The sequence below is a fragment of the Miniopterus natalensis genome, chromosome 1 (genome assembly GCF_054644295.1).
Source record: "Miniopterus natalensis isolate mMinNat1 chromosome 1, mMinNat1.hap1, whole genome shotgun sequence".
NCBI lineage: Eukaryota > Metazoa > Chordata > Mammalia > Chiroptera > Miniopteridae > Miniopterus > Miniopterus natalensis.
Window position 1 is genome coordinate 43,322,485 of NC_142081.1, and position 23,950 is coordinate 43,346,434.

Genomic DNA, 23,950 nt, shown 5'->3' on the forward strand with positions numbered 1-23,950 from the left:
TCATTTCCAAACCTGAGCTTGGAAGGCTCCTACAGATCTGGGACATGCACACAAGTGAAATCTGCCAGCCTCCTCTGAGAAAACGGGTCAGATTGGCAAACCTGATTGGAAAATTTTCTCCTAATTAAGCAAGCTCTGAACAAGCAAAGTTCCTCCCACTGCCTCCTTAGGCGTTCCCGCCTTAAAAGGGCAGCCATCTGCCAGGCATTCAGTGAGACCTCACTCCTCCTCTAAACCCTATTGCCAGCCTTGTAAGTGCAATAACAACAGGTCCTCCGCTCCACTCCGCTGGCAGACCAGTCAAAGCTCTTCTCACTCTCTTCTTACTCTCTAAGCTGCCTGGGGTGCCGAAGGTTTGCAGTCAACCGTCTCTTCCCTCATGAGCCCCTACTCCTGCTCTGGCCAAGTCAGCTGGATTTGTGCTCCAATCTTGCTGCTGTTATACATCATAGGATTATGTAATAAAGCAACATAGCCCATAAATTTCTAAAATACTACAGAAAGAGAGCTAGTGAATGCTTCCTACAGTGAACATTTTTAAGTTATTAAATTAAATACAGGTGAGACTATTGTAAAATTCTGAAGAGAAAAAAATCTAAAAATATCGTATTCATATTGCTTTACAATTGCCTTTTTTTTTTATCTTTTTATTGCTCACCCCTGAGGACATGCTTAGACAGGGGGAGGGGGAGGGAGAGATCGATCAGCTGCCTTCCACACACACCCAGACTGGGGATCAAACCCGCAACACAGGCCACGTACCCTGACTGAGAACTGAACTGGGAATCCTTCGGTGCTTGGGAGGACACTCAACCAACTGAGCCACTCTGGCCAGGCCACGATTGTCTTTAAATTCTCTCCTAGATGATGTGGTTCATACAAGAAAGACAATGTAGAACCCCAACGAGGAGGAAGACCCTCACAAAGAAGAAACCTCGGTCCTGACTCCAAAGACGGGCAAGTGAATGCATAAGCTGATAGTTAAAATACAGAGAGGTAGAAATCATGGATTCTGTACTTTAACTTTTTGGGTTATCCAACCAGCAGTCTAAACAATGCTGATAGAGAGTTTTCACTATTAATACCTGTCATTTATTGAAAGTCTAACACTGTTTCAGGTGCTTTACATGTATAAATACATAAATTAAATTCTGACAAAGCCCTTGGAAGAAAATATGCCATTTTATACAGGGAATGTGAGGTTCAGTGACACTAAATAATTTGCCCACAGTCATAGCCAACATGTTAAGCCTCGCCTGTGGGCTCGAGACCATGCTCTTAGCCACTCAGCACCCCAGTCCCTCCAAGTTACCTTTGAGTCAAAAGCCATAACATGTGATCAGTATTTCAGAACCTTCAGACCAAGAGAAATGAAATCACAAAAACACCCAATCAGATAATGATAATAACGACCATGGTGGCAGGAATTTAAAAGAAATGCCCAAAAGCCACTGCATGAGGGAAGGGGAATTTAATAATCACATGTTGGGATGCGAGGTCTGGATTCAAATCTAGATGTTCCCTGAAACCTCATTTTCTTATATGAAATTTAAGCTGCTTCTACAAGTAATTCTAAAAACGGTGTCCTAAAGGTGTTCTCTGGTCTGGCAGCTAGAATAAGTACACAGGAGGCAGCTCTGATTTGGGGAAATGTTAACTGCTTCTCATCTGTCCCGGAGCTGCCACCACGTAGTTAGTTGCAGGACCACAGACAAGTCCCCACCTCCCTAAGCTGGTTTTGTCACCTGAAAAGAAGACAGGAGTCCTACCTTGGGGTGTTATTAATTACATGAGCTGTAAACAATGGGCGTCCCCTCCTTCCTGAGGAGTGAGGGGATCAATGCTCACACACACAGCAGTGCAGTGTCTGCCGGCACAGGCGGAGACATGAAGGGGCGGGGAAGCAGAGGGTGCACCAGGGACAGTGTCACCCAAAGGACACCGCAACACGCAGGTCTCCTGAGTCCAGCCTTTATGTTGAATCACCAAATGACTAAAAAGAACATCTCAAATTTGATATCACGTGAGGCTCTCAAAGTGTGGTCCCGGCGCCAGCTGCGTGCTGAGAGAGGCTGTGGCGGGCCCAGCAGCGTGTTAGCAAGCCCTCCAGACGACTCCGACGGGCGGCCAAGGCGGAGACCCGCTGCCCGGTGCGCGGGAGACGCTAACGATGGCATCAGACACACTTGGGTCTGAACCCGGACGCGGGGGTGAAAGCACGCGTGTGACTGAGAGCACTGGCTCAGTGAACCGCGTGCTTAGCCCGCGACGACAGGCGGCAGGAAGCGTCGGCTGAGCCGGGGAACGCTTAGCGGGAAGGGAGAGGGGGGCTGGCACCGAGAAGCTCGGGACAGGGTCCGAGGGCCTGCCCAGTCCCACGGGACCGGTCCAGTGCCCTTCAGAGGGAAGGGGCTCTGCCTAGAGGCCAGAGCTCAGGGCTGGGCCCTCTCAGAGGCCCCTGGTCTGGAAGCTGCGGAGCCTGACAGCAGGTCGGGAGGCAGGCGCCCCCTTGGCAGGCTCTGCCAGGACGGCCACCGAGCACCCGGTCACACCTCCCAGGACGGAAAGCAGATCCAGGCTCAGGACGGACGCCAACAGCAAAGACACGGGTGGCCGGGTGGTAAGGCGGGGCCGGCGAACAGAAGCAGGGCAGCCGGCCTCGGGGCGGGTTTGAGGACAGAATCGGTAGCCAAGTTATTCTGACCAAACACACAGAAGACCAGGTCCACGGGGGAATGTGTGTTTGAACACGTGCCCAGAGAAAACCCGACTGGGGACCTCCTGCTGGGCCAAAGGCTTTTCCTGTTGACAGTAAAATCACCTTGAGTTTGAGGAGAAAATTTTCCAAGGCCACTCTAAATTCTTCCTCAGCAGGGACTCATACCCTGGGTTGCTCTGTTTCCTCAGTGAAATGCTTCTGAGGACACGCAGACAGGATGAGGGGCTACGGTAGTCGAGGGTGACAGACAGGCCTCCTCAGCTGTGACCTGCCTGCCTGCGCCCAGCCACTGGACCATTTGCTCCGGCACCACAGTCACGGAGCCTGTGTCTGACCTCAGTGCCTATTAACTTTGCCTTTGCCACACGTGAATCCAACCGCAATTGCATGCAGCTTTTATCACCTCACACAGACGCCCACAACTGTCTTTTTAAAAGAAATGTTAATTGTGAAGACATTCTGAAACATACAAAAAAGTATATACCTATCGCCAAGGATAAAAACAGGTAAATGTGTTGTGACATTTGCTTTATGATTGCTACCTCTGTCTTCAAAGAAATCGAGATTACAAGTGTCGCCCAAGTCCCACGCCATCCTTCTCTCTCCCTCATGGTAGTCACTTTCTTGAAGTCAGTTTCCATGCACATTTTAGGTTCCTACAGCTCCTGTATCTATAAACAATATACTGTTTCTCTTTGTAATTTTAAATTCAGCAGAGTCATATTCTGAAATGTCTTGCTTTTCTGTAATGTACTTCGTGTTTTTAGACATTTAAATTTGTGCCCACCTGCTGGACATGAGAAACTATATCCTTGCTGATTTTGCATTCTGGATCGCTTATGAGGCTGAATACTTTCCCATTTCTTTATTAGTTGAATTTCCTCTTCTCTAAGGTGCCTAATGCTGTCCTGGGTGATCTTTTTCTTAGATTTTTTCCCCCTTTTTAATATTTTCTGGATATTAATTTGTTCTTTGCAGTGTGCACTGCAAATATGCAAATTTCTTCTTCCAGTCTGGAGCATCACTCTGAACTTGGTAATGTCTTTTACTGAATATTTTAATTTAAATAAAGGTAGGTTTATCAACTCTTATACCACCCTACATCAATAATAGCGTTGTAATCACTACAGCTTTGTAAGAAATTGGAATAGTGTGTGAGTCCTCCGTGTATCCTCAATTAGCCTTGGTCATTCATGAGCCTCAACTAGTCTGTATCAATTATTTAGTAGTTTTATTGAGACATACATATTAACTGAAATAAGCTGGGCCTAGTTTTTGTTTTGTTTTTGATTGGAATATTTTAACTGATAAGGCACTTTCAAAATTATAAATCTATCCAGATTTTTCTAATTATCCATTTTGTCTAGATTTTTAATTTTTTTGGCTTCAAGTTTTCATTTTGTTCTTTTATGATTTTTAAAAATCTCTATCTGAAGTTCTGCCCATTTTCATTACTAATGTTTATTTTTGTTTTTCCCTTATTTTGTTGCTCCTGATCAAACTTACCAGAATTTTACATATTTTATTAATTTGTTCAAAGCAGTAGTTTTTTGGTTGATTCTATGACGTGTATTTCCTTAACTTATCTTGACTAAAATATTTTTTCTTCTATTTTGATCTTGTTTTACTTATCACTTTGAGGGAGGTACGTTAAATTATTCCACTAAAATTGTGTAGCCAAAATTCTCCTCGTAATACTATTTTTCTCTTATGAACTTTAATGTAATGTTAGGTGCATAGAGGTTTACAATTAATATACCATCCTGGTGAAATAGTCCTTCTACCTTTGTAATGACCTTTGTTGTCTCTACTATACTTTGTTTGCCTTACAAGTTTATTCTGTGGTATCAAATATAGCTTCTCTAGCTTTTATTTAATTATTTTCCCAGTGCATCATTTTTTATGCCTCTAAACTTCTTTCTGTCCTTAAATTTTAAGTGTGTCTTTTAGAAATAGTATAGAGCTGGACTTTAAAAAAATTCCACCCAATATGAGAACCTCTATTAACTGTTAAGGTTGATTTACTTATATAACTGACCCCTCAACAATGCAGGTGTTTGAGGTGCTGACCCCCATGCAGGCAAAAATCTGAGTATAACTTTGACTCCCCCAAACTTAACTACAATTGGCCCCTAACATCCATGGATTCAACCAGCCACGGATGGAAATCAGTATTTCTGATCCATGGTTGAGAAAATGCGGTTGGGAATGGGAAGAAAAAACTGTTTCAGATTTGAGGTTGATTCCATCGACGATGTGAAACCTGCTGATATGCTGGGCTGACTGTATTTGCTGGAAAAAATCCGCATGTAAGTAGACCTGTGCAGTTCAAACCTGTTTTGTCCAAGGATCAACTGTGTTTGCTATGATGCCTAATTGAGAAGTATTTCTCATATCATATTTTGTACATTGTATTTTACCACACTTTTTCTTGCTTTGTTTCCATAATCCTCCCTGTACAACTCCTATTGTATTCGTCATTGTATCTCTTCTCCACCCCCAACTGGTTTGGAAGTTATAAGATCTCTTTCTATTGTTTTAGGCTACCAATCGTTCCCCAACATTTTATTATGAAAACTCTGAACACACACAATGTTGAAAAAATTATACAGTGAACACTCTATACCCACCACCTAGAGCTATCTTCAGTTTTATCGCATATACTTTTTAAGATCTAGATTTTACCAGTACATCCGATCTTTGATACATTAAGATCCATAGAAGGCTTCAATTCTCCTTAAATTCACTTCTTAAAGTTTTCCACTGTCTTTTAAAGGAGCCTGCGGTTAGTCATGACCATAATAAGTTTTGTTGCTGCTGTTTTAAGAGCTAATTCTTCTCTACCTTATGTACCTTCTATTTGGCCAAATTCATTGATCAACATTGCTTTTTGTACCACATGCTAACTACCTTTCTAGAAACAATTCGTAGCAGGCCCCATAGCCTGCACTGCAACTTTTAAAATTGGAAAAAAAACACCCTGCATTCAAAACATAGTTAGAGGTTAGACCTGTTGGAATCAGAGCCAAGTTTTGGCTCTGCATAATAACAATGTCACATGTTTATTTGCCAAACAGACTGCAGTCTCAAAACCAGCAAAGAATTAGTGTGTATCTCCTTGTATCTTCCCTATACTTAGCACAGTACAACACACTACAAAGTCCCCCATGAGTTGAAGAACACCATGTGGGGTGCTTTCTGAAAGCACAGAAGAACATGAAATATACATGTGATTATGGGGTGTGTTGTTTATACTTCATGCTCCCACAGAATGTCTCTTTCTAGGACTCTGCAGGTGACCTGAAGAAAACTGTCCTTGGAGGTGAAGCAAAGCAGATGGGATCTGGGAGCGGGGCTGTTTTCTGGCTTCCAGGTCTCCCTGGTTCTGTGCCTTCTTTCTGTCTCTGTCTCTCTCGCACCTATTTTCTCCATCTAGAGAACCGACAGGGGACATTCAATAATCCTTAAGTCCAGGAAAACGGAAACTCTCTGATTTTCATTATTCTAAATAAACACCTTCACCAAGGTGGCACTGAGACCAGAAATCATTAAAGGGCCTGAAGAAAGGTGAAAAAGAGTCTTATAAAAAGGTCTATAGTATGCTGCTGACTTTGAGCAAAAATGCTAAATAAATCTTCAAAAAATAAAGAAGGTGAAGGGATTAGCTAAAGAACATAGATGAATACCCCATGGATATGGACAATAGTTTGGTGAAGGCTCGGGGAGCGGGGGGTAAAGGGAGGCGGAAAGGGGGACACCTGCAATAATGTCAACATTAAAAAATTTTAATAAAAAAATTATCAAGTAAAAAAAAAAAAATGTACTTGCTAAATGTACCTCATCTGGAAATTATGTGGGTGAAATCCCGGCCTGGCTGTATCTTCAATCTGGCTCTGCAACAAGCCCAACCTTCTCACTATTTTCTGTTTAAACTCTGAATTGTTCAAGCAGATAGTACATATGAAAGCTAGATGGGGAAAAATCTAAAGCCTGGCAAACAAAACCCAGCCAGTCACTGGGGAAAGCCCAGGCATATCATCCCCAAACAGGTTCTGGCTATCCAACATACAATCAGGGAAATGTGGTCTCGCTGTTTTGTTTTAATTAAAAGGAGACGAACATCCTCAGGAAGTTCTACCTGTACGGTGTGCGTAGTAATCTACACAATTAAGCATCTACATTAGGTGAAAATGCCTCATTACCTAGACTAGATTTGATCTAATTAAAAAGTAAATCAAATTCATAAGGAAAAACAATTGCCACCAGGCATAATAACCTTGTTTTAATTTGGAATCTCAGTAAGAATACACATTCCACTAGAGGCATGAGCTTCTTACTACAATCTCAGAAATAAGAAAACAGACTAAGTACAATTGCTTAACTTTTGCCACCTTCAGATGGTTAAAAGAAGAGGCGTCTTTAATGGAGTGTCGGTATGCAGCATGCAACAGGCCTATAAATCACAGGAGACACTGTAAGAGCAATACCAATGCTCCGATCGTGTTTGTAATCCCCACACAAACAGTCAGAGGTACGAAAACATTCTCCATGATGTTATGTTGGCATAACCAGTGACATTCAGAAAATAAACAAAGGACCTTGGAATCACATTTTAAAGTACTGTCTTAATTTTGGGAGACCAGTGACAGGGACAACTTTGAAAGTAGAATTCCCTTTGTAAATGATGGGAACCAGTGTGAGTAGCCAGAAGTTACTTATAGAAAAGAACTCTATGTAGTTGAACAAGTCACTTCTCCTCTCTGTGACTCTTCCACATATATCACATAAAGTACACTGCTTTCTGAATTCACAAGGGGGCCCTGGGAATTAGCTGTCCCAAAACTTGAGAGAAAAGGCATTAATGAAATGACTGGGGTAGCATCATCATTTTAGGCACCCAATGAATGGCTACATCGAGACCACGTTCTCATCAGGGCCACATAGACTTACAGTTAAGAAAGCCTGAAAATAGGTGTCTTATTTTAAATTTTTTGTTTCATAAATCTTTTCAACATTTTCACCTGTTCTTTATCAGTTACTCAAAGAAACAGAAAAATATGTTGTTTCCTCCAGGGCCTAATGAGTTCTTGGTGTTTATCAATTTCAAGGCCATAATCCACAGTATCTGAGGATATTTCACCATCCAAATGTATCTGAGGGACCAGCTGTGAGGTGAGAATGTGGGAACGTGAAACTTCTAAAAGCTGGTGTGCACATGGTCTTTCGTCAGGCTTCTGGGGTGCCACAGAACAGAGAGAAAGGCAAGCTCCCCGTAGCTCATGCGGGAAGGAAGCCAGGCCAACTGGGTACAAATGGGCCCTGAGGAACACTGGGCCATATGACTCATTTGGTAAATATAGTACAAAAGAAGAGACAGGACCTACTGAAAGCCATTCTCAAGGTCACTGTAGGTATACTGTAGGATAAAAGCATCACTTTGGAAAGGCTCCCTGGAATTTGTTAACCCGAGGGTAGAGTTTTTTGAAACAACTCAGTTTAGACCAAACAGCATGTTGGCCAGGCATTCTCCGCCACCAGAAGGAAAGTCAGGCTTTCTTCTTACTATATATATAGGACATATGCTGGTCCCCATTACTTTCCACCAAAGTGAAAGTGGGGTCAAGGCAATAAGTATTTATGCTATCCTCTCCCCTCGACACATGGACACAATACAATGGATGATCTACTCAACACATCTCAAGTTAGCACATCCTGCAGGAAATCTGATACCCGCCCACCCCCGGTCAGCATAGCATCAGGTCCCCACTTCCAAAGTCTCTACAAGTTGCATTTTAGGTGACATCATGACACTGATCATGTCAAGACTCTCTGAAGTGATTTCTTTTGGGCTCAGCCAAGGGTTTCATCTGTCCTAGAAGGAAGCAGAAGAGAAACAGAAACAGGGAGAGGGTGATAAAGGAATGTTCCATGCAAAACCCTTGGAGAAGCCCAGGTCAAAACAGAGCCGGGGAGATCACTTCAGACAAACAGCAGCCAGTGTACACCTGGGCTTGTCCTCCCAGGTATTTCTAGGAAACCGACCCTAATGCCCTGTGTTCTATGGGGCCAGAATTAATCTTTAGGGTTAGCTTTTTCTTCAATCTTTGAGCCAGAAAAGAACAGCCCCAACATTTTATAAAAGCAAACCAGAGTCCACATGGGTGAAAAGGGTGGAGAAGTATTTCACATGTAAATCATCCTTGCAGAGCAACGAAGAAGAAAGATCGTGATAAAGAATGTGAGGCTCTGGCTCTTATGCTCTGGTTGTTCTCATACAGGAGCCTTAAGAAAAAAGTTAAAAATGACACAATTTGGCCTGGTATGAAGAAGGAATGTTCTAATGGGCAGAGGTTTCAGAAGATGTAGGAAGTGAGCTACTCAATTCAGAGAAATCCCAGGACAGGCTAGGCCATATAGCTCAGCGGGGTGCTGTGTATTCTGTGGCCTAGAGGAATCACAGGCTGCCTGAAGTTGGAGCAGATAACCTTCCCAGTCATCCCAACGCTGGACTTCCAGGCCACCTGCTTTCCCTAAGGTCGACAAATCTGATCATACACTCAACTGAACGAAAGCTAACGATCTCACAACTGATTGAAACTACGGCATGTATTTTACATAGCTAGCTCGAAAATAAACAGTGAAGAGAGAAAGTGAGGAGAAAAAAGAAAACCAAAGGATCACTTACTCTAGGAATCCGGGTTTGTGTTTATGCTCCACATGAGGTCCAAATTGTATCTGGGCCTGAAATCCACCAAACTCACAGGCTTTCTCAAAGGATACAGGGTGGGAGCCGTTCAGGATATCATCCCGAGCCTGAAACACAGGAGGAAGCAAAAAGCATCAGGAGCCTGGGGAACAACACATCCTGTCTACTGACACCTTCCCGGCTTGAGCGCACCCAATCTGTGGGGCAAGGGGAAAGGTGCCAGCCCACCCACAGTGACGCGTTCGGGACACTGTGGGGATTGCAGCACAGCTGGGTTAAGGCAAAAAGAAAACAAGTCGTTGCCCAAAGTTGCCTACAGATGGGCAGCATCAGAACTGCGCAGTATTTTAAAAATAAAGCTTGAGCATATTCTAGGAAGGGAGACATGGATCACGAAAAATAGAAGCAAAGAGGAATCCTTGTGAAATTACCACATTCATAGAGGGAGTGCAGGGGGAAGAAATACAGTATACTTTCTATAACCCTAAATCATACAGTGAACAGACAAATTATATAGAGGCAAAATCAACCCGAACCCCACCCCAAGATGAATAAGGTGGAATGAGGAGAGAGATGGTCAGACACAGGAACTCAATGCTGCAGGCGTTCAGGGGAAATGACAAACGCGCAGTCTTGCGCTCAGAAATTCACTGTGTCTGAAGTTCTTCTCTCAGTTGTTGACCCATCCCTGCTGAGGCTCTTCCTTTTCTTTCTTTCCTTCCTTCCTTCCTTCCTTTAGTTGCATGACCCCCAGACCACTCTCAGATGGATGCTAAGCTACGGCTCTGAGCCTTAAACAAGCACCGTCTTACCGCCCGATCTCCCTTTCTTCCAGCCTTCCAGCCTCTCTTCCTAGCTCTCCTTCCGTACCAGTCTCCCGTCCACTAAACTAAGGGATCGGCACACTACTCCTGTAAAAGGCCGGAGAGTAAACATGTCAGACCACGTGGGCCCTGCTGTCCCTGTCAGAACTACTGGGCTCTTCCACTGGAACACGAGAGCAGCCAGGACAACACACAAACAATAATGACATACGTGAGGGGACTGACCAACGCGTAACACGTTAGCAAAGGAGCTGCGTTCTAATAAAACTTAACTTACGAACACAGGTGACACTGTGGCTGCACTTTTCTCTGTGGGCACATAGATAAATGGAGAGAAAAGGGAAGAAGGAAAGGAAAGAATGACAGAAGTGAGAAAGGGAGATGGGGAGGTTTTCCTTGAGCTAGAGGAAGCCTTGGGGACCGTCTAGTGCGAGCCCACATTGGGAAGTCTTACACATTGGAAAACGGCAACTCAGAGAAGTTACAGGACTTCTCTGAGCTTAAACAATTAGTTAATAGTAAAGAAAAGAGGTTATTGAGAGGATATTGTTCAGTTAATGAGAAGTACTGACTTCTGACCAATAATTCACTTGTATTCTAAGGTGTTAATGAAGAAAGCTTTAGTGGATTTGAAGTGGTGAGCAAGGTAGGTGCCTCGAAGCCAGGCAGAGAGAGATGGTTTCGGCCGCCAGGTCCTAATCTGGGGGGCCACATTAAGGCCCTCCCCTGGATGGCCAGCAGCTCATGGCAAACATCACCCTGTGCCACAACCAAACACATTTGAGGGGCCCAGGAGCAGTGCCCCCTGGAAACGGCATGCCACACACATGACGGAAGCCAGAGCCCAGCTCCTGCTCAGCACGGGCCACAGCAAGGGGCCTCCTGAATGCTCACCAACCCCACCGTCTGGGCATCGAATGGAAGGGTACCTGGACATAAAGCAAGTTCAGCTGCACAGGGTCTCTTGAGTCCACATTCTGGTCGGAGTAAAAGAACTTCCGTCTAAGCAACAACGTCTCGTTTTCATCAACTCCTTGCTCTCTGAATGTTCGGCTGTGATCCAGCCAATTTACTGCAACACAACACAGATAAAAGAGCTGTGTTTATCTGTCCCCTTGGTTTAGGGGATTTATCAAAACAGCAGAATACAGACGCAGATTTCTATAATGCTGATACTCAGTCACAGTTACTTCTTATATAAGAACTGTGCATTTTAACTTTGCAAATAATTTCACATATGCCCTCATGTACCATAGGACACACCGAAAGGAAATGAGAGAAAATTCCCAGCCATTCTTAAACTTAGCTAAAGCCCCACAATGAAATTTATAATAGGCTCCTTCCTTCTGCAGGTTAAAAGAAATAGGGAAATCAGTGCTTTATGCCAAGACACCAAATTAGCATTTTCCTTTATGTTAAAAGTGGGATACTTCAGTCTCATCAGGTAAAATAATTTATAAGCTTTGAGCATAATGAGTTACCTCCAACCCTAAAGAGGAAAGCAGAGGAAAATGGAAGCAATTGGGAGGAGGGGACACTGAGGAAAGGGGGGGGGGAGTAGAACCCTGACCACGGCCCAGCCTGAATCTCACTCATTCAGAAACGGCTCTGCTGATATCAAGGTGCATAGGAATTGATCCCTCTCTACTTTTACCACAGCTCTCATTCCCACACCCCTCCCTGGGCTTAACACACACATTGTGAGTATCTATTACAAGCCTCACTAGATTATAAGTGACTTTAGAACAGGGCATGTGTTGGACTGACCTCATCTCCCATAGCACCTAGGAGAGTATCATGCACATTATAAAAATCCTTGGGATTTGTCTATAAAGTCTCACTTGGGAAGAAGTATGCAACTGGAAATCAAATGAGGCAGAAAAAAAGACAGTGGAAAAAGGGTCAGAGGAAGTGAAAGTCCCACTGAAGATCGATAAACATAATGACAATGATGACATCTTCCCAATGTGGCAGCAAGAACAATGAAGGAAAGAGCTTGGGAAGGTCTAAGTGAATCATGCATGAAGTACGATCTTTGGGGGGGGGGGGGGGGCAGCCAGGTGCACACAGCCACACAGCACAGGCTTTTGGGGACACATGGGGTGTACATAATGGCTTTTCCAAATATTGACTGTGTGGCCACAGAAAATTACTTTCCTATGAGAGAATTACATTACCATTTGTAGCCCCTAAGGAAATAATGTGTCTAGGTAATGGTCATCAATGGCTGTTAACATCACAAAAAGGAGACAACCAGATACAACTTCCTGATGGGACTACAGCAAGCCCTTAATAATGCAATTTTGCTATAATGTTGATGAGATGCTGTAGGAACTTAAATCTTCTTTACATCAACCAGTCTATGGTACAACTGGTTTCAGTCATTTCGTTTAAATTCGCAGAGCCTATCGACCACGTTAAGTGAGGACTTACTCTACACACCATCACATAAAGGAGTCTTTATTTTAAATAAAATACACATCACATGAATCTGATCCAGCCTCCAGATCTCAGGAATTAAAACAGAAGAACATGTTAAATGACACCTCAGGTATGCAACCAACAAAATCCAGATTACACAAAACTCAATACAAGCAACACTATGGTTTCTTGCCCTAAAATTTTGAAGAAAAAGAATGTAAAAGATGAAAGGAAGTCCTCGAGACTAAAAGAGGTGAGCAATGGATCATTCAACATTATTTGGACCCCAGTTCAAACAAACTGGTGAAAAAAGATTTTCAGAAGACAATGGAGAAAATGTAAACATGATTTGTATATTTGATATTGAGACATTACTTTTTAAGATGTGAAATGGCATTTCAGTCACTTTTTTAAAGAGTCTCAATCCTTTAGTGACAGAGATAAAAATATGGGCAGATGAAATTTAAAAAAAGGAAAACAAACAAAATACACACACAACACCTGCCCTGGGTCGTACAGGAGGTGCAGGGGGCGAGGCCTGGCGAGACCACGTGCCTGCGTCACACCCCCCTCCAGACACTTACAGTCGTCATCCGTGTGGAGCTTAGCCTTCAACTTCTCCATCTTCCTCTCGTCCCGTAATAGCGTCCTGTCTTTCTTTAGTGTACCCGTCCCTTCCTCTTTCTTTTCTTCGATCGTTTCTTGGATTAAAGAGTATTCTTCATAGTTTGTTATTCCTAAAAATATAACTTAGGTTATATTATCAGTGGTTACCCACCGCTGTCCCCCCTCTCAATGCAGGTCCTGTAACATCCAAGGAGTTCCTGGTGGCGAAGGACAGAAAGAAGCCTTACCCAGGTGAGGGCCAGGGGCCCCCCAAGGAGCACACACCAAATAACGCGGGCTGGCTAAAAAGGAGTGTTTTCAGACAGGCACGTTACACTCAAAATGTTAGGTGCAATTCTCCTGTCTCGTTTTCAAGAAGACAAGTACAGAGTAGAGATCATGCGGAACAAGGCAAGACAATGTCAAACGAGAAGCAGCTAAAGGAACCGGGCTTCCTTTGAATGAAGAGGAAGCAGAGACAGGCCAAGCTACTTTCTTTAAATACGTGAGGGCCTCATGTAGAAAGGGAACAGGCTTGTTCTTGGGGGAGATTAACACAAGGTATGAGAAGAAAAGCTCTGTAACGGTCAATCACATGTAGGCTGTCCCCATGAGTCTTTATGGAGATAACAGAATTCCCACCTGTGGTGGGACTGAGTTATATGGCTTCAGAAACATTTTCCATTTCAAAATTCTTTGTCTTTTGAAAGGGAAATAAAAGCTCTCATTTTTGACTTAGCGAGGAGTTCCAGTTTACAGTACCAGAGAGTGGGTTTGCAAATCGAGAGAATGACCACACTCTTTTAGGAATGGCAGCAATCAGTGCACTAGGACACATTCAAGATGGTCTTAGCAGCAAATGGGGGTAAAACAAAGAAGAGGCATGTAATTCAAACAAAACAAAAACGGGAACCGAGGCAGGTGAGTACTCACCTATCCTGCTGCAAATAGTCACCAGGAGCTCCCCGACCGTCTTGGAGTCGTCCACCATCACTGTTTTCACAGCTCCGTCCAGCATCCGGATTTTCTGAGGTCTCTGTTTCTTTTTATATTCCAAAATATCCTAGGTCCAAGCCACACAAACAGTTCATACTGCATGTGAAGCTAGATAATGAACTTGGACACTCTTTAAAAAATGAATGTTTCCTAGTATATTCTGATTTCCTCCCTCAAAGTGCTCATGAGATTTTTGCTGCTAATACAGAAACTCCAGGGCTAAATAATTGCTTTCATCAAGATTTCTTAAAGATCTGATAGTGAAATTGCACCCAAAGAATACATTGATAGCTCATAATTACTGAAAACTAACCTCTGTAAAGTGAAGGTGGCATGTGTCCTCCTGACAGGCTGGGGATGATCTGCTCTAATGAGAATCAGCAAGGAAAATTCCCATTTGCCTTTTAAAAAGACACTAGTGTGTGTCTCCAATTATCTCTCACACAGTTATAAGCAATGTTTAATATCCGTGTCATGAAGGCCATAAATAATACCCCCACAAGTCTTCGCAGTTGTGGTGGATGAGAGGGGAACTGGTTTTCGTTGCAATGGCAAGGCCAAATAGGGCTAATATGTTTGGGAGTTATTTTTAAACAGAGGCCTCTTCTTTTACTACACATCTTAAAAATAGAATTATGGAGGGGAAAATTAATTGGCAAACGCACTCACTCCTGCTTTATGGAATACTGACCAATTTGATATGTGCATTCCATATACCAAAACCCAGCATCTCAAAGGTTCAGCTAAACAGAACACTGAACATTTTTTCTCATTCCCTCCTTCCATTTCCATAGCACAACCATTTTTGGTTGTTACTCTCACAGCTAGTTATGAAACTTACATCTAATAGGAACTTTCTTTTACAAAAATAAAACACAATTAATATTCAATCTCTGGCTACCCCTAGGATTAGAGTTTTATTTTCCCTCTGATCCATCATTACTTTCTATCACCTCTCACCAGGATACTTCCTACACACTCACAGGAAAATGCTGTATCTTCTTTCATAACTAGAAGTCCAACAAGGCACGTAGAAACAGTTGTAAATGCTAACCCCAAGCTGCTTTAATTACTCTGCGGAGTTTCAAGAATTTGGACTGCTGATATTTTCTATTGCTACCTGGACAGCCCTTATGAAGTACGTTACCTCAAGACTATTAATAAGATGCCCTTGAATCAAAATAAATGGTTGGGTCTCTCCTTTTCTTTTAAGCTTAATGATGTTGGCTTCTACAGAAGGCTTCGGAACAAAGTGATGAAAAAACAAAAACAAGATCAGCAGCGTACCCCATTGCGCAACATGTAGTAGTCCAGTGTTCTGCCCGCTTCCAGCCAGATTCCCTTCCTGGGGTCTTCATCGGAGAGAAACAGCCCATAGTCAGAAGCTGGATGATTAACAGAAGGAAAAAGAGAAGACAAAGCGGTGATGAAGCCATCACTGCCAGCCAGGACCTGCGTCTGGTGACGGGGCAAGACTGAGAGTCTTCTCCTTCAACAGAGAAACGTTTCGTTCTGACACCACGAGCAGCCACTGGGACTAAAGCAGCTGAGCTGCAAAACCAATACCCTCAGACAAGGTGTATGTTTCTTAAAACCAGTGGGGCAGTAGTTTTGTTAGAATTAAGGAAAATATTAAGAACAAAACAGTCCGAATTTCTTTCTAACGGAATTTGGCTTTGTTCCTTACTACTTGCTATAAAAACCAGGCCAAGAGCTGACAAAGACAGGCATGGAGAAACGAAGGAAGTGGCCACCTAAGCCCAAAGCCACTTGGGCACAGAGAGGCCAGTGGAGCTGTTACACTTGGAATAATCCCTCTGTCACCCTAGCATATCCTAACAGAAGGTAAGCAGGAGCTCCCTGTGAATGAAGCCTCTGCTCTCCATGTCACCAAACTATGAAAACAGTTGGAAAATTAAAGTCCCTGTTCTCCATAGGAATCCCCTTATCTGACGAAGGGTGGTGGCGGGAGGGAAGCAGCATCATTTCCTGTCTAAGGACTTATCTCTTTCTTAATGTGATTCAAGGGAACCTCAGGGACCCAGGTGAGGGTCAGAGCTCCTGTTGTTTCTCAGAGAAACAACTTCAAGATCTTTAAAGGTTTCAGAGCTATAAAGCAACCCAGCCCAAAGTGAGGTGAGGAACCTGGGAGGAAAACAATAACAGAGAAGTAAAGACACCAGAAATTATCTTGAAGTGAGGTTGGGGAAGTAAGCAAATTCCATTTCTGGGTAATCTAGAAATAACAGAGTGTTTCTGAATAATTTAAATTATGCTTCAGACTTAAAGGTCAGCAGTTTTGTAGGAAACAGATCCTTTGAAGACCCATTGTACCTGTAATTATCCCTGATGTCATGCTTGACTGTTATGCTTCCAATCTTTAAGATAAATCTTATACCACTTTTATACTAAAGGTCTATCAATTTGGGAGTAGTCCCAATTTCTCAAGTGTCAGGCAAATAATCACAAAATAAAGGAAGGAAATGTAGAGAGAAGACAAAGGGAAATGGAAAAATCATATGAGCGGCTTTTGTTTAAATTTAGATTAATGGGTGTCAGTGGTTTAACAAAATATTAAACAAAACATATAAAACAAATGCCTTTTTAAAAAAGGTTTGATAAAATTTATGAAGCCCCTTCAAAGTACTTCAAACCTAAGACTCGCCCTGGGTCCCAATGGCAGTTCTGCTGCAATGGGAAGTTTTCATGTACGCAAAACAGGGCTCAGGATCTACGAACCCAGTGACTGTCACAGCGGCTTCATTGGTACGTTAGAGGCAAATGAGCTGGTGTGTCAGAGTGACTTGCGGACCAGCGAGCACAATGCAGATACACGGGAGGGGGAAGACAAAGGCACTGCTCAGTGGCAGACGCAGGAGCTGTCATCACAAGCCTCTCACAGGAGGCACGCGGGGTCCAGGCTAAGAAGACATCTCACTTGAAACACAGACACCAATGGGCATGTTTCCCATGCAGAGCCTCCATTTCTTTCACTACTAAGTGAAGAACATACAAGCGCATTTCAAGAAACCGGTGAGTCACCAACGGCTACCTTGGCCAGTCTGTGCCTCGGGCACCCGCTCCCGGATGAACCGACACGCATCGTACACCGCCGTAGATGGCTCAAACTGCATGGTCTTCACCACGTTGCAGTGGCGGACACAGATCTTCAAGGACAGGGCCACCATCTTCCCAGGTGATTTGAAGACTCTCACTCAGAATGTCTGGAAAACACAAAGAGACAGACCCTGATGGTCATGATAATTGTCTTGAGGGAAAAACACTAAACTCTGAATCAGCTTTAAAAATCAAGGGATAGCCCGACCGGGCGTGGCTCAGTGGTTGAGCATCGATCTAGGATCCAGGAGATCACAGTTCAATTCCCGGTCAGGGCACATGCCCAGGTTGTGGGCTCGATCCCCAGTCGGGGGCGTGCAGGAGGCAGCCGATCAATGACTCTCTCAGCACTGATGTTTCTGTCTCTCTCTCCCTCTCCCTTCCTCTCTCTGAAATTAAAAAAGATTTTTTTTTAAAAAAAAAATCAAGGGATAAAACAGCAATTAAAGAGAATGCTTTCAATAAAAACACAAATTAAAAACTACATTTTATGGAAAGCTTTAAAATAAGAGCAGCATACTGTTTCAGTGTTCACATGACCCCAGTGTGGCCAGTAGGGTCCCTTGAGAGGAAGGCTCTCAGAAGTCACCAAGCCTCCTTCTCTAAGGCTGCTCCCTACTTGGGGCTTTCTAAAGGGGATCCATTGGGAGTGGCATTTCCCAGGTTACTGTCCTTCAGAAGAGAGGCAGAGAGTCTTGGGCACCCACAGGGGTCTCCTGAACATGCCTCTGGCAGCACCCTCAGTGCCCAGGCTCCCTCCTCACCCAGCTCCTGGGGACAGAGGAAGGAGCAGCAATGCCTTCATGGGGGTTCCTTGTGGCAGCAGATTCCACCAAACTACTCACCAGAAGACTCGACTTCCAGGCCCAACCACATCCCCGGGAGACTGTAAATCCGAGCCAGGCATCTTGGCCACTCTGCCTCAATTTCCCACAAATAAAGTAGCTACTGTGATATCAGCCCTGCATAATTCATGGAAGAAATGGATCCTGAGGGGACATCAGTGCCAGACTAATGCAAAGTCATCACTAATGAGGCCAGAACGGCCGATTTCAAACACCCAGTGTGGCAGACAGCTGCACACCCTTCAGGGGTCTCAAAGTGAAGAAAATGCCAAGTCAACTGTTATTTTATTCAGACTACTGGGATATTTTGTTTCTCATCCAGTTCAAAGGCTTTAGAAAACAACCCGGTTTAGGCTAGGTTTGAAATAATTCATAAATAATTTCTTTTTAAAATTTAAATCCAACAATTTAGTGCTTTGAGTTGGTGGCTTCTAGTTTATTTTGACTATCTGCTCTATTCCGCGGCCAGAAGCTTACCCCCTCCCAAGCCAGCCTCTACCAGAGCCTTGGGCACACAAAGCAGGCATCTTCCCCGAACCTGAGGACCGATGCAGACTTACCCAGCTGACTGCCATCCTGGCAAGCGAAATAAGCACTTTATAGTTAGTAGCTGTTCGAACCTAGAGCTGCGCTGGATAATGAAATCCATGGGAACTCACGCTCACACTCTTTTGTCTTTTATTAGACAATCTTTGGGTAGTACAGCTGTAGCCGGAGCACCCTGTATGTCTCTTTCCCAGTTAAGAATGCAGGTGCTAAGGAGCAGTGAAGTGGCCAACACACAGAGAAGAAAACAGGCTGACCGGCAAGACCAGAAAATTGGTGCCTCTAGGGTGTCACTTCTTAGCAGGCTTGCTTGATTGATTGCCGGCTTTCTGACAACAGGCGACTAAAATCACTTGGATACAGAAGACATTTTTAAACAGATGCTGTGGTGTCCATGGGCAGGGTGTACTTACACTCCCATGAAGCAACCATTCAGGCCACCCAACTATAGTCATTCTGACCTCCACTTACACTTTGAATAAATGCTGCCTGTGAAAAAGTGAGAATATTTATTACTTGAGAAATGTAGAAATGTTAAGATATACTTCTCAACAAACAACAGCAATGTTCAGTGGGAATCTGCCGCAAACTGAATTAATTTACTATGGCCCGGGCAGTGGCTAGATTGTGGACATAGCAGAGGTGTTCAAAACATCCTACGATTTTCCACCTACAGTATCAAGAACTTTTAAAGCCAAACATAAAAGGTGCTATCCACAATCTTTGTGCAGCCTTATTTAAACAACCACTCCCCACACTGGGAAAATTAAATTTAAACTCTAGAAATAGACAAATTTTGTAGATCACTCCATGGGGTAGTTTGTCCCTGGGGCTGGTGACAATGCGGGGTTCCATGAACCACTGAGATCTACGAGCATGGCTGATGGTAAGAGTCAGTGGAGAAGGCCATGGACTCAAGGTTGTCGTGGATGCAACTTATGGGATGCAGCAGAGAGGATGGGATGATGAATGCCTTCCATTCCCTGGGAATAGGAAGTAGTCTAAGTGTCCCTGCATGAAGGCTGTTCCTCCCAGGCTAATAACTAGGCTTTCTGAAGAGCAAAGGAATGGTCCCTATAGCCAAGCAGGGAGATAGATTCAATCTAAGGGGAAGACAGAGCCATGATACGAAGCCACAGCAGGACAGTAAACACAGGCGCTCGGAAGGAAGCAGAAGACACACAGGGGAGCAAGGAGAAAGTGGCACATGGAGAAGCAGAGAGCAGAGAGAAGCAGGGAGACTACAGGATGGAGGCTGGGAAACACAGGAGAGAAGCCCAGAGTTAGGAAGCAGAAGGGAAGGAGGGAAGCACAAGAAATACAACAGCGAAGGAAAAGCTCTCTCCAGAACAACTAGAAAAATGAAGAAGCCATTCACTGAGGTGGGGGAAGCTGCTAGAGGCACAGGTCTGGGGTGACAAGTCTCTGATGAATTTGTCTGGGACGTATTCAGCGGAAAGGTGGGGGAGAGTCAGATACAAAGCAGGGGAAATAATAGGGGAGGGGGTACCATTATATTTAAGCCCTCGGGACTAGAAAGATCATCTAGGGAGTGAGCAACAGAGAGAGGCCCAAGGACTGAGTCCTGGAAAGATGCTCTAAGATCGGGACAATGAGAAGGAACCGATAAGGAGGCCTAGTGGTAGGTGAGGGAGGAGAGCGGGGGGGGGGGGGTGGGCGGGGCCCGAAGAAGGTGCACTGAGCAGGAGGGCGAGATCAGCCCTGCTAAAGGCTGGCTCAGGTCAGGGAAGGGGGGGACTGGGGCACAGCAACTGCGTCCGGCAGCCTGGAGATCTCTGGCAGCTGAGAAGAGGAGCTTCGTGGAGGGGTGAGACCAAGCAGCAGGGTCAGGAGAGAGGTGAGGAGAGGGGCTGGCACCGCAGGTACAGGCTCATCTCAGGAGCTGCTGGAAGGGGTGGAGGAACAGGCCGTAGCTCTGATTTATGCTTTTAAGGCTTTTATCCAGAAGTATGCACCATGGGGTTGCTGCCAACTCCACAGCTACACATTACCTGTATGGACGTGTTTTTCCCCAATTGTGGTGCTAGGGGCAGCCCCAAGACAGCTAACTGTCCTTCCTGGAGGCAGGTGCCTCACCACACATGACCTCCCTTCTGGGCCCTGTCCATGCTGCTGCCTGGATCTGCGTGAGAGCAGAAGAGCAGGCAAGTCTTGGTTTAAGGAAAGGGCACAGGACTAGGGTCTGGAGTTCAGGTACAATGCTAGGCCCACAATGCCTTGGACCTCTGAGCCCCATTACCTCTCTTCTTTTCTGCTGTGCAGGGAGCAGGGAGCAGGGAGCCACCAGCTCCCATGAAACGAGCTGCCTAGAAGTCAATCGGTATTTGGCCAACTATTCCCATGGGATCCCTTTGTCTCCACATCTTAACATCTCACCAGGGAGGCCAAGGAATAGAGGCCACTATCCTTAGTTCAGGGTAGATGCTCAACAGAACAAGGGACACCAGAGATTCATTACAAGGTTCATGCTCTCGACTTTTGTACAACATCAAAAACAACTACTACAAAAACCATCAATATCACTATGTGGGAACACGCTATACAAAAGCACCAAAAAACATCAGTCACTCCAAAAGAGCACTGCAGTGGTCGAAGACGAAAAGACTCCAATTTCTTCTTCTTTCTCTTAGCTGTCTGTTTTATTATGACTAAATGATCGCAAGCACGAACTGAAAAACAAGACTAGTAGTTTGCTTCATGGAAATGTTAAAAAAATGCAAATTATGTACATGGAAAATGATTTATAAACTTACCAGTATGTATAAAGACAAGGTATTTTTATTATTATCAAGCAAGAGAATCGATCGCCCGCATAAGAAAACCTCACTGCGATCTGAAATCCAAGTGAGCAGAGGTTTAATTATCATCGCACAGGGATCATGGCACTTGGCTATGTCTAGCACCACTCACAACAGAAGGAGATACTTGCAAAACCGACACCTGCTGGAACTGAGTGTCCTGACTTATGACAAAAAGAAAGCAGGGTTAGAGCACAGAGCAACCTAGAAATGTCACCTGAAGATGAGTATGAATTTTCAACACTTGGGAGAAGTCTCACTACACATCCACTAAAGCCCTCAGGAAACCACGCAGCTCAGGCAACAGGCCGTGATAAAGCCTGATGCTCCCTCTCCGTGGCGATGTTTTCAGGGCAGCACAGCCCTGGTACAGCAACTGGCCCTCGCTGCCACTTTTCTGTACCCTCAGCTCCTCTGCGAATTGCTACCTCTGCGGGCTGGGCGCCTGCGAGAGCTGACCAGGATGCCTTTTCTGGTTTGGCTGCAAGAAGGCTCAGAGGCAATGTGTGTGCTCTTTCTTGTATGTAGTTACAGTCTAATCTGCCTCTCTTTATGACCCCATCCTTGTTTTCTTATTCCCTTTACCCCAATTTCAATGTATACTATCTTGTTGAACCTTAAGTCCTTTTGTTTTTGTTTTGTTTTTTGCTAAAAGACAGGGTATAAATTCATAAAAGATGCATTACTTTCTTTCCTCTTTATAATTTCTCACGCTGACCATTTTTGCCCTAGTTGTATGTGTGAAGGTCACCTGGACCAACAAAACCCCTTCTGTGCCACCCATTGTGGAAGACGAGCCAACGGAACCGGCAGTGGGACCCAGACATTCTCGTTTTAAAGTCAACACTGTCCCGTCCCAGGGAGCTGTAAACAGCCCAGCGTGATGGCAGCAGAGCCAGCTGCCCGGCCTCACCCAGTCCACCCCGGGACAAACAAGCCCAGCTCAGCCAAGGCCTCCTCCTGTCGGAAAGAAATGCTCACCATTGGTCAAGACGAGCAACCACCCCTTGGATTTCTGCCCTGATACGTGAAGATCCACGAGGTGCTCCAACCCCACCCGCCTTACCAGTTGCCACACTGAACTGGTTACTTAACTGCAATCTGCCTCAGTCTCCTCCTCTATAAAATGGGAGACAATTATGTATCTACCTATGAGGGTGCTAGAGAGTTAAGTTAATACATGTCAGGGGCACACTGAAAGTACAGGTCAGGGTTTGTTACTGTTACTATTAGTCATGGGAGCTGGAGAAGTACTGGAAGCAGCACACTGTATTCAGCTACGACCTGAGCTGCAAACTTCACTTTACTGTTAATTTTGTATCTGTTAATACTAGAATTATAGGCATCAGGGAGCAAAGACAGAGAAGGCTCCTGCCTAGATGGAGCTCACCTTCCAGGAGCCCTCTTCATTATACAGTTTCCATGTTCGTTCTTACTCAAGTCACATGACATGCTTTTCTAGATGCAGAACTATTTCCGGAGGAGCTGTGAGGCAGAGTATTGGGGGAGCAGGTGACTCCTAGCACCTAGGCTGTTCTCTCACCCCAAGAGCACAGAAGAAAGGAATCACACCCTATGGGGCAGGGCTGGCATCACAGTAAGACCCCCACAAGGGCGGCCTATGGGAGGTGCCATTGGCTCTGAACACTCCCCTGCAGAAGGACCACAGGGCCAGGCCACCCTGCCTCAGTGGGGCCCTGGGTCTTCAGGAGGATAAGAGCTGTCCACCATCCCCATCCGCTCCCTCCAGCCACTGACTCGGGCTCTACCTGCTGGAAAACTGCTGCATCAAATCACAATGGCTGTACCTGGCCCCTCCCTTACGTCCGCTGCCCTCTCAGCAGGCGAAGCACAGCCTTGTTTGATCACATAACCAAATGTCAGCATAAAACGTGGGCCTATATAAAAGCCATCGTCATTTGCGTTTACATCCCAGTCTCCAGTGAACCGCTCTCTCAAGCTGCCCTGGAACGAGCTTCCCCTTCTCTCCAACCCTTACCTGCTCCTCCGCAAGGGAGGAGGAGCTCATCTGACCAGTAAGAACCTACACAGACTGGGCCATAGCTCCCCAAAGGTGCCTCAAAAGCAGAAGCCAGCATCTCATGTGCTGCTCCATCTGGCCCTGCTGGGCTGCCAGGCGCCTCTCAGGTAACATTCCGACTCCATATCCTGAGCCCGCCAGGCACACACGGGTACCTGTCTGTCACCATCTAGGAATGTAAGTCAGCCAACCGTTCACTGGGGGTCAGGTGTCTTTAATTCAAGGAGGGGCCGGGAAAAGAGAAGGCCTAGTGTCTCATTTTGGTCTGGGCGTCTCCAGTCTAGCTTTATCAGGGGGCCAAGGCCTTCAT

At 44.9% G+C, this 23,950-nt stretch overlaps 1 protein-coding gene across 1 annotated transcript in view; it reads right to left on the reverse strand.

Annotated features, from left to right (window-relative positions):
- TLN2 (talin 2) overlaps positions 1-23,950 on the reverse strand; it is a 391,554-nt gene that overhangs the window by 151,224 nt on the left and 216,380 nt on the right. Inside the window, exons 4-9 of the mRNA XM_016208572.2 lie at positions 17,325-17,496; positions 15,560-15,657; positions 14,210-14,339; positions 13,255-13,407; positions 11,179-11,321; positions 9,405-9,532 (exon numbers count right to left, since the gene is read on the reverse strand). Of these exons, the coding sequence (XP_016064058.1) occupies positions 9,405-9,532; positions 11,179-11,321; positions 13,255-13,407; positions 14,210-14,339; positions 15,560-15,657; positions 17,325-17,460 (788 nt within the window). The 5' untranslated portion in view covers positions 17,461-17,496. The remainder of the gene's footprint in view (positions 1-9,404; positions 9,533-11,178; positions 11,322-13,254; positions 13,408-14,209; positions 14,340-15,559; positions 15,658-17,324; positions 17,497-23,950) is intronic.